At 54.4% G+C, this 13,343-nt stretch overlaps 1 protein-coding gene across 1 annotated transcript in view; it reads left to right on the top strand.

Moving 5' to 3' along the window:
• The first annotated feature begins 4,420 nt into the window (after positions 1–4,420).
• Positions 4,421–13,343, top strand: part of LOC121275062 (chloride channel protein-like) — a 55,850-nt gene continuing 46,927 nt past the window's right edge. The window contains exon 1 of the mRNA XM_041182456.1: positions 4,421–4,516. Within this exon, the coding sequence (XP_041038390.1) occupies positions 4,421–4,516 (96 nt within the window). The remainder of the gene's footprint in view (positions 4,517–13,343) is intronic.

Below are 13,343 nucleotides of genomic sequence, written 5' to 3'. Positions count from 1 at the left end.
TCTCTCCCTCCCTCCCTCCCTCCCTCCCTCACTCCCTCCCTCCCTCCCTCACTCCCTCACTCCCTCACTCCCTCCCTCCGTCCCTCACTCACTCCGTCCCTCACTCCCTCCCTCCGTCCCTCACTCACTCCCTCCCTCCGTCCCTCCCTCACACTCCCTCCCTCTGTCCCTCACTCCCTCCGTCCCTCACTCCCTCCGTCCCTCACTCCCTCCCTCTGTCCCTCACTCCCTCTGTCCCTCACTCCCTCTGTCCCTCACTCCCTCTGTCCCTCACTCCCTCTGTCCCTCACTCCCTCTGTCCCTCACTCCCTCTGTCCCTCACTCCCTCCGTCCCTCACTCCCTCCGTCCCTCACTCCCTCCGTCCCTCCCTCTCCCACTCTCCTCCCTCACTCCCTCCCTCGTCCCTCACTCCCTCCCTCGTCCCTCACTCCCTCCCTCGTCCCTCACTCCCTCCCTCGTCCCTCACTCACTCCCTCGTCCCTCACTCACTCCCTCGTCCCTCACTCTATCTCTCGTCCCTCACTCACTCCCTCGTCCCTCACACTCCCTCCGTCCCTCACTCACTCCACCCCACTCCCTCCGCCCCTCACTCCCTCCGCCCCTCACTCCCTCCGCCCCTCACTCCCTCCGCCCCTCTCTCCCTCCGCCCCTCTCTCCCTCCGCCCCTCTCTCCCTCCGCCCCTCTCTCCCTCCGCCCCTCTCTCCCTCCGCCCCTCTCTCCCTCCGCCCCTCACTCCCTCCGCCCCTCACTCCCTCCGCCCCTCCCTCCCTCACTCATTCACTCAATCATTCACTCACTCCCTCCCTCACTCATTCCCTCTCCCTGTGCTGTCTCCCAGCTTGCATATCGCAGCACCCCCTCATCCTACCTCCACTCAGCCTCGGAGACCCTCCGTCCCTCCCTCTGTCCGTCCCTCACTCCCTCTGTCCGTCCCTCACTCCCTCTGTCTGTCCCTCACTCCCTCTATCTGTCCCTCACTCCCTCTGTCTGTCCCTCACTCCCTCTGTCTGTCCCTCACTCCCTCCGTCCGTCCCTCACTCCCTCCGTCCGTCCCTCACTCCCTCCGTCCGTCCCTCACTCCCTCTCCGTCCCTCACTCCCTCTCCGTCCCTCACTCCCTCCGTCCCTCTCTCTGTCCAACCCTCCGTCCCTCCCTCCCACACACACTCCCTCACTCACTCCTTCCCTCACTCCCTTCCTCTCCCTGTCCTGTCTCCCAGCTTGGATATCACAGCACCCCCTCATCCTACCTCCGCTTAGCCTCGGAGACCCTCCCTCACTCACTCCCTTGGTCCCTCACTCACTCCCTCCGTCCCTCACTCACTCACTCCTCACTCACTCACTCCCTCCCTCCCTTTCCCTGTCCTGTCTCCCAGCTTGGATATCGCAGCAGCCCCTCATCCTACTTCCGCTGAGCCCAGCTCAACACAACTTTGGTGACCCTCACTTCCTCCCTCCACTCACTCCCTCTCTCTGTAACCCCCCAAACTCTGCAACCCCCCAACCCCAAACTCTGTAAACCACCAAACTCTGTAACCCCTCCAAACTCTGTAACCCCCCAAACTCTGTAACCCCCTCAAACTCTGTAACCCCCCCCAAAACTCTGTAACCCCCCAAAACTCTGTAACCCCCCCAACTCTGTAACCCCCCCCAACTCTGTAACCCCCCCCAAACTCTGTAACCTCCCCCCAACTCTGTAAACCTCCCCAACTCTGTAACCCCTCCAAACACTGTAACCCCCCCACCCCCAAACACTGTACACCCCCCACCCCCAAAAACTGTAACCCCCCCACCCCTAAACTCTGTAACCCCCCCACCCCCAAACTCTGTAACCCCCCCCAACTCTGTAACCCCCCAAACTCTGTAACCCCCCCAAAACTCTGTAACCCCCCAAACTCTGTAACCCCCCCAACCCCAAACTCTGTAACCCCTCCAAACACTGTAACACCCCCACCCCCAAGCACTGTAACCCCCCCACCCCCAAAAACTGTAACCCCCCCACCCCCAAAAACTGTAACCCCCCCACCCCCAAACTCTGTAACCCCCCCACCCCCAAACTCTGTAACCCCCCCACCCCCAAACTCTGTAACCCCCCCCAAACTCTGTAACCCCCAAACTCTGTAACCCCCCAACTCTGTAACCCCCAAACTCTGTAACCCCCCAACTCTGTAACCCCCAAACTCTGTAACCCCCCCAAACTCTGTAAACCCCCCCAAACTCTGTAAACCCCCCCAAACTCTGTAACCCCCCCCCCAACTCTGTAACCCCCCCAAACTCTAAACCTCCCAAACTCTGTAACCCCCCAACTCTGTAACCCCCCCCCAACTCTGTAACCCCTTCACCCCCAAACTCTGTAACCCCTCCACCCCCAAACTCTGTAACCCCTCCACCCCCAAACTCTGTAACCCCTCCACCCCCAAACTCTGTAACCCCTTCACCCCCAAACTCTGTAACCCCTCCACCCCCAAACTCTGTAACCCCTCCACCCCCAAACTCTGTAACCCCCACCCCCATACTCTGTAACCCCCCACCCCCAAACTCTGTAACCCCCCACCCCCCAAACTCTGTAACCCCCCACCCCCAAACTCTGTAACCCCCCACCCCCAAACTCTGTAAACCCCTCACCCCCAAACTCTGTTAACCCCCCAAACTCTGTTAACCCCCCAAACTCTGTTAACCCCCAAACTCTGTAACCCCCCCCAAACTCTGTAACCCCCCAACTCTGTAACCCCCCAACTCTGTAACCCCCCACCCCCAAACTCTGTTAACCCCCCAAACTCTGTAACCTCCTCCAGCCCCTACACCCCTCACTATCTCTGTAACCACCTCCAGCCCCTACACCCCTCCCTATCTCTGTAACCACCTCCAGCCCCTACACCCCTCCCTATCTCTGTAACCTCCTCCAGCCCCTACACCCCTCCCTATCTCTGTCACCTCCTCCAGCCCCCTACACCCCTCGCTATCTCTGTAACCTCCTCCACCCCTACACCCCTCCCTATCTCTGTAACCTCCTCCAGTCCATACACCCCTCCCTATCTCTGTAACCTCCTCCAGCCCCTACAACCCTCCCTATATCTGTAACCTCCTCCAGCCCCTACACCCCTCCCTATCTCTGTATCCACCTCCAGCCCCTACACCCCTCCCTATCTCTGTAACCTCCTCAAAACCCTACAACCCTCCCTATCTCTGTAACCTCCTCCAGTCCATACACCCCTCCCTATCTCTGTAACCTCCTCCAGCCCCTACACCCCTCCCTATCTCTGTAACCTCCTCCAGCCCCTACACCCCTCCCTATCTCTGTAACCTCCTCCAGCACCCTACACCCCTCCCTATCTCTGTCACCTCCAGCCCCCTACACCCCTCCCTATCTCTGTAACCTCCTCCAGCCCCCTACACCCCTCCCTATCTCTGTAACCTCCTCCAGACCCCTACACCCCTCCCTATCTCTGTAACCTGCTCCAGCCCCTACAACCCTCGCTATCTCTGTAACCTCCTCCACCCCTACACCCCTCCCTATCTCTGTAACCTCCTCCAGTCCATACACCCCTCCCTATCTCTGTAACCTCCTCCAGCCCCTACAACCCTCGCTATCTCTGTAACCTCCTCCACCCCTACACCCCTCCGTATCTCTGTAACCTCCTCCAGCTCTTACACCCCTCCGTATCTCTGTAACCTCCTCCAGCCCCTACAACCCTCGCTATCTCTGTAACCTCCTCCACCCCTACACCCCTCCCTATCTCTGTAACCTCCTCCAGTCCATACACCCCTCCCTATCTCTGTAACCTCCTCCAGCCCCTACACCCCTCCCTATCTCTGTAACCTCCTCCAGACCCTACACCCCCTCCCTATCTCTCTAACCTCCTCCAGCCTCCCACACCCCTCCCTATCTCTGTGAAGGGGGTGGGGGGGTGGGGGCAGGACGGCTGGGAGCAGAGCTCTGTCCGTCTCAGGGCCTGAGACCTCCGGCTGCTTTGGACCGGGTGCCCTGTTTTGGAAGCTGACCCATCGCTTCTCCCGCCCCCCCCCCCTCCCCCGATGACATTTCCAGTGCTCCTGGTGAACCTGGTGTGAGATTCCTGGGCCAGGTTTCAGCTGGAGAGAGAGAGAGGGAGAGAGAGAGAGCGATTGAGTGTCAGACCAGTGTGTCTGTGGATTCCGGCTGAGTGACCTGCCGGACCTCTGGCTCCCTCCCACATCGACCCACCGGCCAAGCCCGCTTCCCAGCCACCCCTACGCGGGAGCAGCGCCCCGGGTCCACCATGAACGTGCGAGCGAGGTCTGCCTGTCCAGTGCCGCTCGCCAGGTGAGGGGCTCCTCCAGCCGTCGGTAGGTCCAAGGCCTGTGTCGTACAGCCCCTCACCTACCCCCACACGCTTACCCACCCACCCACCCCCCCCCACCGCCCTCCGAACCCCCTGCATGGACAAGCCGACCAGCACTGCACACAACGGCTGCCGGAACTGGGGGACAATCCCGGAGTCAGAGCGCCTGGAGCAGACTCCGGTCACCGACTCGGTGAGTGAGGGAGGGCGAGGGGCAACGAGGGGGTTGGGCGGCCAAGGTAGGAGGAGGGATGGGTGTCCGGGTGGGGGACAGAGGGAGGAGGGGAGGGAAAGGTCGAGAGGGGGGATCAGAGAGGACGACATAAGTCCGGGGGTTTTAACCGTACGGAAGGAGGAGAGGGGACCCCAGTCTGTGCGCGTGGGCGCACGTCAGCACAAGGAGGCATGTGTGCATGCACCAGCTTGCGTACAAATGTCTGTTCATGCCAGCGCACAGGAGTGCGCATTTGCTTGTGCACACACCAGTGTGTGTGTGTGTGTGTCTGTGTACACGCGCGTATACGTCATTGTGCGTGTCTCCTTCCCCATTGTACATCCATGTGTCTGTGGGTGTGAACAGGACGGGGTTTTGGTCCATTGGGATTGTGTACAGTGGGAGTGAAGGGGAAGAGGTTTGGGACCATTGGGATTGTGTACAGTGAGAGTGAAGGGGAAAGGGTTTGGGACCATTGGGATTGTGTACAGTGGGAGTGAACGGGAAGGGGTTTGGGACCATTCGGATTGTGTACAGTGGGAGTGAACGGGAAGGGGTTTGGGATTGTGTACAGTGGGAGTGAACGGGAAGGGGTTTGGGATTGGGATTGTGTACAGTGGGAGTGAACGGGAAGGGGATTGGGTCCATTGGGATTGTGTACAGTGTGAGTGAATGGGTAGGGGATTGGGATTGTGTACAGTGGGATTGCACGGGAAAGGGATTGGGATTGTGTACTGTGGGAGTGAACGGGAAGGGGATTGGGTCCATTGGGATTGTGTACAGTGGGAGTGAACGGGAAGGTGATTCGGATTGGGATTGTGTACAGTGGGAGTGAATGGGAAGGGGCTTGGGTCCAGTGGGATTGTGTCCAGTGGGAGTGAACGGGAAGGGAATTGGGTCCATTGGGTTTGTGTGCAGTGGGAGTGAACAGGAAGGGGTTTGGGTCTATTGAGATTGTGTACAGTGGGAGTGAACGGGAAGGAGTTTGGATCCATTGGGATTGTGGCCAGTGGGAGTGAAAGGAAACGGGTTTGGGTCCATTGGGACTGGACGGTGGGAGTGAACGGGAAGGGGTTTGGGTCCATTGGGATTGTGTACAGTGGGAGTGTACAGGATGGGGATTGGGATTGTGTACAGTGGGATTGAACGGGAAGGTGATGGTGTCCATTGGGATTGTGTACAGTGGGGGTGAATGGGAAGGGGTTTGGGTCCATTGGGACTGTGTACAGTGGGAGTGAACGGGAAGGCGTTTGGTTCCATTGGGATTGTGTACAGTGGGAGTGAATGGGAAGGGGTTTGTGATTGGGATTGTGTACAGTGGGAGTGAATGGAAAGGGGTTTGTGATTGGGATTGTGTACAGTGGGAGTGAACGTGAAGGGGTTTGGGTCTATTCGGAGTGTATACAATGGGACTGAACAGGAAGGGTTTTGGGTCCATTGGGATTGTGTACAGTGGGAGTGAATGGGAAGGGGATTGGGATTGTGTACAGTGGGATAGACTGGGAAGGGGATTGGGATTGTGTACTGTGGGAGTGAACGGGAAGGTTTTGGGTGCATTGGGGTTGTGTACAGTGGGAGTGAACGGGAAGGGGTTTGGGTCCGTTGGGATTTTGTACAGTGGGAGTGAACGGGAAGGGGTTTGGGTCCATTGGGATTGTGTACAGTGGGAGTGAACGGGAAGGTGTCTGGGCTCAGGATTGTGTACAGTGGGAGTGAACGGGAAGGGGTTTCGCTCTAATCGGAGTGTATACAATGGGAGTGAACATGAAGCGGTTTGTGTCCATTGGGATTGTGCACAGTGGCAATGAACAGGTAGTGGTTTGGGAATGGGTTTGTGTACAGTGGGAGTGAACGGGAAGGGGTTTGGGTCCATTGGGATTGTGTACAGTGTGAGTGAATGGTAAGGGGTTTGGGTCCATTGGGATTGTGTACAGTGGGAGTGAACGGGAAGGGGTTTGGGTCCATTGGGATTGTGTACAGTGGGAGTGAACGGAAGGGGTTTGGGTCCATTGGGATTGTGTATATTGTGAGTGAATGGGAAGGGGATTGGGTCCATTGGGATTGTGTACAGTGTGAGTGAATGGGAAGGGGTTTGGGTCCACTGGGATTGTGTACAGTGGGAGTGAACGGGAAGGGGTTTGGGTCCATTGGGATTGTGTACAGTGGAAGTGAAGGGGAAGGGGTTTGGGTCCATTGGGATTGTGTACAGTGGAAGTGAAGGGGAAGGGGTTTGGGTCCATTTGGATTGTGTACAGTGGGAGTGAATGGAAAGGGTTTTGGGTCTTTGGGATTGTGTACAATGGGAGTGAACGGGAATGGGTGTGGGATTGGGATTGTGCACAGTGGTAGTGAAGGGAAAGGGGTTTGGGTCCATTGGGATTGTGTACAGTGGGAGTGAACGGGAAGGGGTTTGGGTCCATTGGGATTGTGTACAGTGGGAGTGAACGGAAGGGGTTTGGGTCCATTGGGATTGTGTACATTGTGAGTGAATGGGAAGGGGATTGGGTTTGTGCACAGTGGGAGTGAAAGGGAAGGGGTTTGTGTCCATTGGGAGTGTGTACAGTGGGAGTGAACGGGAAGGTGTTTGGGATTGGGATTATGTACAGTGGGAGTGAATGGGAAGGGGTTTGTGATTGGGTTTGTGTACAGTGGGATTGAACGTGAAGGGGTTTGGGTCATTTGGGATTGTGTACAGTGCGAGTGAATGGGAAGGGGTTTGGGATTGTGTACAGTGGAATTGAACGGGAAGGGGATTGGGATTGTGTACCGTGGGAGTGAACGGGAAGGGATTTGGATGCCTTGGTGTTGTGTACAGTAACAACGAACAGGTAGTGGTTTGGGAATGGGTTTGTGTACAGTGGGAGTGAAAGGGAAGGTGATTGGGTCCATTGGGATTGTGTACAATGGGAATGAACGGGAAGGTGTTTGGGTCCATTGGGATTGTGTACAGTGGGAGTGAACGGGAAGGGGTTTGGGTCCATTGGGATTGTGTACAGTGGGAGTGAAAGGGAAGGGGTTTGGGTCAATTGGGATTGTATACAGTGGGAGTGAACGGGAAGGGGTTTGTGTCCATTGGGATTGTGTACTGTGGGAGTGAACTGGAAGGGGTTTGGGTCCATTGGGATTGTGTACGGGTTGGGGATCGGGAAGGGGTTTGGGTCCATTGGGATTGTGTACAGTGGGAATGAACGGGAAGGGTTTTGGATCCATTGGGATTGTGTACAGTGGGAGTGAACGGGAAGGGGTTTGGTTCCTTTGGGATTGTGTACAGTGGGAGTGAACGGGAAGGTGTCTGGGATTGGGATTGTGTTCAGTGGGAGTGAACGGGAAGGGGTTTGGGTCCATTGTGATTGTGTACAGTGGTAGTGAATGGGAAGGGGTTTGGGTCCGTTGGGATTGTGTACAGTGGGAGTGAACGGGAAGGGGTTTGGGTCCATTGGAATTGTGTATCGTCAGTGGATGGGAAGGGGATTGGGTCCATTGGGATTGTGTACATTGGGAGTGAATGGGAAGGGGTTTGGGTCCATTGGGATTGTGTACAGTGGGAGTGAAGGGGAAGTGGTTTGGGTCCATTGGGATTGTGTACAGTGGGAGTGAATGGAAAGGGTTTTTGGTCTTTCGGTTTGTGTACATTGGGAGTGAATGGGAATTGGTGTGGGATTGGGATTGTGCACAGTGGTAGTGAATTGGAAGGGTTTTGGGTCCATTGGGATTGTGTACAGTGGGAGAGAACAGAAAGCGGTTTGTGTCCATTGGTATTGAGACAGTTGGAGTGAATGAGCAGGGGTTTGGGTCCATTGGAATTGTGTATCGTCAGTGGATGGGAAGGGGATTGGGTCCATTGGGAGTGTGTACAGTTGGAGTGGATGGGAAGGGGTTTGGTTCCATTGGGATTGTGTACAGTGGGAGTGAACGGGAAGGGGTTTGGGATTGGGATTGTGTACAGTGGGAGCGAATGGGAAGGGTTTCGGGTGCATTGGGATTGTGTACAGTGGGAGTGAACGGAATGGGGATTGGGATTGTGTACAATGTGAGTGAACGGGAAGGGTTTGGAATTGGGATTGTGTACGGTGGGAGTGAATGGGAAGTGATTTGGGTCCATTGGGATTGTGTACAGTGGGAGTGAACAGGAATGGGTTTGGGTCCATTGGGAGTGTGTACAGTGGGAGTGAACAGGAAGGGGTTTGGGTCCATTGGGATTGTGTACAGTGGGAGTGAACGGAAGTGGTTTGATCCATTGAGATTGTGCACGGTGGGAATGAACGGGAAGGGGTTTGTGTCCATTGGGAGTGTGTACAGTGGGAGTGAACGGGAAGGGGTTTGGGATTGTGATTATGTACAGTGGGAGTGAATGGGAAGGGGTTTGTGATTGGGTTTGTGTACGGTGGGATTGAACGTGAAGGGGTTTGGGTTATTTGGGATTGTGTACAGTGTGAGTGAATGGGAAGGGGCTTGGGATTGTGTACAGTGGAATTGAATGGGAAGGGGATTGGGCTTGTGTACCGTGAGAGTGAACGGGAATCCATTTGGGTGCCTTGGGGTTGTGTACATTGGCAATGAACAGGTAGTGGTTTGGGAATGGGTTTATGTGCAGTGGGAGTGAAAGGGAAGGTGATTGGGTCCATTGGGATTGTGTACAGTGGGGGTGAATGGGAAGGGGTTTGGGTCCATTGGGATTGTGTACAGTGGGAGTGAAAGGGAAGGGGTTTGTGTCCATTGGGATTGTGTACAGTGGGAGTGAACTGGAAGCGGTTTGGGTCCATTGGGATTGTGTACGGTGGGAGTGTACGGGTTGGGGATCGGGAAGGGGTTTGGGTCCATTGGGATTGTGTACAGTGGTAATGAACGGGAAGGGGATTGGGATTGTGTACAGTGGGAGTGAACGGGAAGGGGTTTGGATCCATTGGGATTGTGTACAGTGGGAGTGAACGGGAAGGGGTTTGGTTCCTTTGGGATTGTGTACAGTGGGAGTGAACGGGAAGGGGTTTGGTTCCTTTGGGATTGTGTACAGTGGGAGTGAACGTGAAGGTGTCTGGGATCGGGATTGTGTACAGTGGGAGTGAACGGGAAGGGGTTTGGGTCCATTGTGATTGTGTACAGTGGGAGTGAAGGGGAAGGGGTTTGGGTCCATTGGAAATGTGTACAGTGGGAGTGAATGGGAAGGGGTTTGGGTCCATTGGGATTGTGTACAGTGGGAGTGAATGGAAAGGGTTTTTGGTCTTTCGGTTTGTGTACAATGGGAGTGAACGGGAATAGGTGTGGCATTGGGATTGTGCACAGTGGTAGTGAATGGGAAGGGGTTTGGGTCCATTGGGATTGTGTACAGTGGGAGTGAACGGGAAGGGTTTTGGGTCCATTGGGATTGTGTACAGTGGGAGTGAATGGGAAGGGGTTTGGGTCCTTTGGGATTGTGTACAGTGGGAGTGAATGAGAAGGGGTTTGGGTCCATTGGGATTGTGTACAGTGGGAGTGAATGGAAAGGGTTTTTGGTCTTTCGGTTTGTGTGCAATGGGAGTGAACGGGAATAGGTGTGGCATTGGGATTGTGCACAGTGGTAGTGAATGGGAAGGGGTTTGGGTCCATTGGGATTGTGTACAGTGGGAGTGAACGGGAAGGGCTTTGGGTCCATTGGGATTGTGTACAGTGGGAGTGAACGGGAAGGGGTTTGGGTCCATTGGAATTCTGTACAGTGGGAGACAACGGGAAGCGGTTTGTGTCCATTGGTATTGAGACAGTGGGAGCGAATGAGCTAGGGTTTGGGTCCATTGGAATTGTGTATCGTCAGTGGATGGGAAGGGGATTGGGTCCATTGGGATTGTGGACAATGGGAGTGAACGGGAAGGGGTTTGGGTCTATTGGGAGTGTTTACAGTTGTAGTGGATGGGAAGGGGTTTGGGTCCATTGGGATTGTGTACAGTGGAAGTAAACGGGAAGGGGATGGGGATTGTGTACAGTGGGAGTGAACAGGAAGGGGTTTGGGATTGGGATTGTGTACAGTGGGAGCGAATGGGAACGGTTTTGGGTGCATTGGGATTGTGTACAGTGGGAGTGAACGGAATGGGGATTGGGATTGTGTACAATGGGAGTGAATGGGAAGGTTTTGGGATTGGGATTGTGTACGGTGGGAGTGAACAGGAATGGGTTTGGGTCCATTGGGATTGCGCACAGTGGGAGAGAATGGGAAGCGGTTTGGTTCCATTGGGATTGTGACAGTGGGAGCGAATGAGCAGGGTTTTGGGTCCATTGGAATTGTGTATCGTCAGTGGATGGGAAGGGGATTGGGTTCATTGGGATTGTGGACAATAGTAGTGAATGGGAAGTGGTTTGTTTCCTTTGGGATTGTGGACAGTGAGAGTGAACGGGAAGGTGTTTGGGTCCATTGGGATTGTATACAATGGGAGTGAACGGAAGGGGTTTGGGTCCATTGGGATTGTGTACAGTGGGAGTGAACGGGAAGGGGTTTTGGGTCCTTTGGGATTGTGTACAGTGGGAATGAATGGGAAGGGTTTTGGGATTGGCATTGTTTACAGTGGGAGTGAACGTGAAGGGATTTGGGTCCATTGGGATTGTGTACAGTGGGAATGAATGGGAAGGGTTTTGGGATTGGCATTGTTTACAGTGGGAGTGAACGGTAAGGTTTTTGGGTCCATTGGGATTGTGTAGAGTGGGAGTGAACAGGAAGGGGTTTGGGTCCATTGGGATTGTGTACAGTGGGAGTGAACAGGAAGGGGTTTGGGTCCTTTGGGATTGTGGACGGTGGGAGTGAACGGGAAGGGGTTTTGGTCCATTGGGATTGTGTACTGTGGGAGTGAATGGGAAGAGGATTGGGATTGTGTAGAGTGGGAGTTTACAGGAAAGGTTTTGGGTCCATTGGGATTGTGTACAATGGGAGTGAACGGGAAGGGGTTTGGGTACATTTGGATTTTGTACAGTGAGAGTGAACAGGAATTGGTTTGGGTCCATTGGGATTGTGTACAGTGAGAGTGAACAGGAATGGGTTTGGGTCCATTGGGATTGTGTACAGTGCGAGTAATTGGAAAGGGGATTGGGTTTGTGTACAGTGGGAGTGAACGGGAAGGTGTTTGGGTCCTTTGGGATTGTGTACAGTGGGAATGAATGGGAAGGGTTTTTGGATTGGCATTGTATACAGTGGGAGTAAACGTGAATTGGTTTGGGTCCATTGGGATTGCGTACAGTGGGAGTGAATGCGAAGGGGATTGGGATTGTGTAGAGTGGGATTGAACAGGAAGGGATTTGGGTCCATTGGGATTGTGTACAGTGGGATTGAATGGGAAGTGGTTTGGGTCCTTTGGGATTGTGAACAGTGGGAGTGAACGGGATGGGGTTTGGGTCCATTGGGATTGTGTACAGTGGGAGTGAATGGGAAGGGGATTGGGTCCATGGGGATTGGGTACAGTGGGAGTGAACGGGAAGGGGTTTGGGTTCCATTGGGATTGTGTACAGAGGGAGTGAATGGGAAGGGGTTTGGGTCCATTGGGATTGTGTACAGCGGGAGTGAACGGGAAGGGGTTTGGGTCCATTGGGATTGTGCACAATGGGAGTGAACTGAAAGGGGTTTGGGTCCTTTGGGATTGTGTACAGTGGGAGTGAACAGAAGGGGTTTGGGTCAATTGGGATTGTGCACAATGGGAGTGAACGGAAAGGGGTTTGGGTCCTTTGGGATTGTGTACAGTGGGAGTGAATGGGAAGGGGTTTGGGATTGGGATTGTGTAGAGTGGGAGTGAACGGGAAGGGGTTTGGGTCCATTGGGATGGTGTACAGTGTGAGTGAACAGAAATGGGTTTGGATCCATTGTGATTGTGTACAGTGGGAATGAACCGGAAGGGGTTTTGGTGCATTGGGATGGTGTACAGTGTGAGTGAACAGAAATGGGTTTGGATCCATTGTGATTGTGTACAGTGGGAGTGAACGGGAAGGGGTTTTGGTGCATTGGGATTGTGTGCGGTGGGAGTGAACGTGATGGGGATTGGGATTAGGTACAGTGGGAGTGGATGGGAAGAGATTTGGGATTGGGGTTGTGTTCAGTGTGGGTGCTCTGGAAGGGGTTTGGGTCCATCTGGATTGTGTACATTGTGAATGGGGGATGGGAAGGGATTTGGGTGCATTGGGATTGTGTGCGGTGGGAGTGATCATGATGGCGATTGGGATTGTGTACAGTGGGAGTGAATGGGAAGGGGATTGGGTTTGTGCACAGTGGGAGTGAACGGCAAGGTTTCTGGGATCGGGATTGTGTACAGTGGGAGTGAATGGGAAGGGGTTTGTTTCCATTGGGAGTGTGTACAGTGGGAGTGAACGTGAAGGGGTTTGGCTCTATTCGGAGTGTATACAATGGGAATGAACGGGAAGGTTTTTGTGTCCATTGGGATTGTGTACAGTGTGAGTGAACGGGAAGGGGATTGGGATTGTGTACAGTGGGAGTGAACGGGAAGGGTTTTGGGATTGGGATTGTGTACAGTGGGAGTGAATGGGAAGGGGTTTGGTAAAAACAAAAAACTGCGCATGCTGGAAATCCAAAACAAATACAGAATTACCTGGAAAAACTCAGCAGATCTGGCAGCATCGGCGGAGAAGAAAAGATTTGAAGTTTCGAGTCCTCATGACCCTTCAGCAGAGAAGGGGTTTGTGTCCATTGGGATTGTGTACAGTGGGAGTGAACGGGAAGGTGTCTGGGATCGGGATTGTGTACAGTGGGAGTGAACGGGAAGGGGTTTGGGTCCATTGGGATCGTGTACAGTGGGAGTGAAAGGGAAGGTGTTTGGGTCCATTGGGATTGTGTACAGTGCGA

This window comes from Carcharodon carcharias, assembly GCF_017639515.1.
Source record: "Carcharodon carcharias isolate sCarCar2 chromosome 40 unlocalized genomic scaffold, sCarCar2.pri SUPER_40_unloc_9, whole genome shotgun sequence".
NCBI classification, from domain to species: Eukaryota; Metazoa; Chordata; class Chondrichthyes; order Lamniformes; family Lamnidae; genus Carcharodon; species Carcharodon carcharias.
This window is presented reverse-complemented; position numbering and strand designations above follow the sequence as displayed.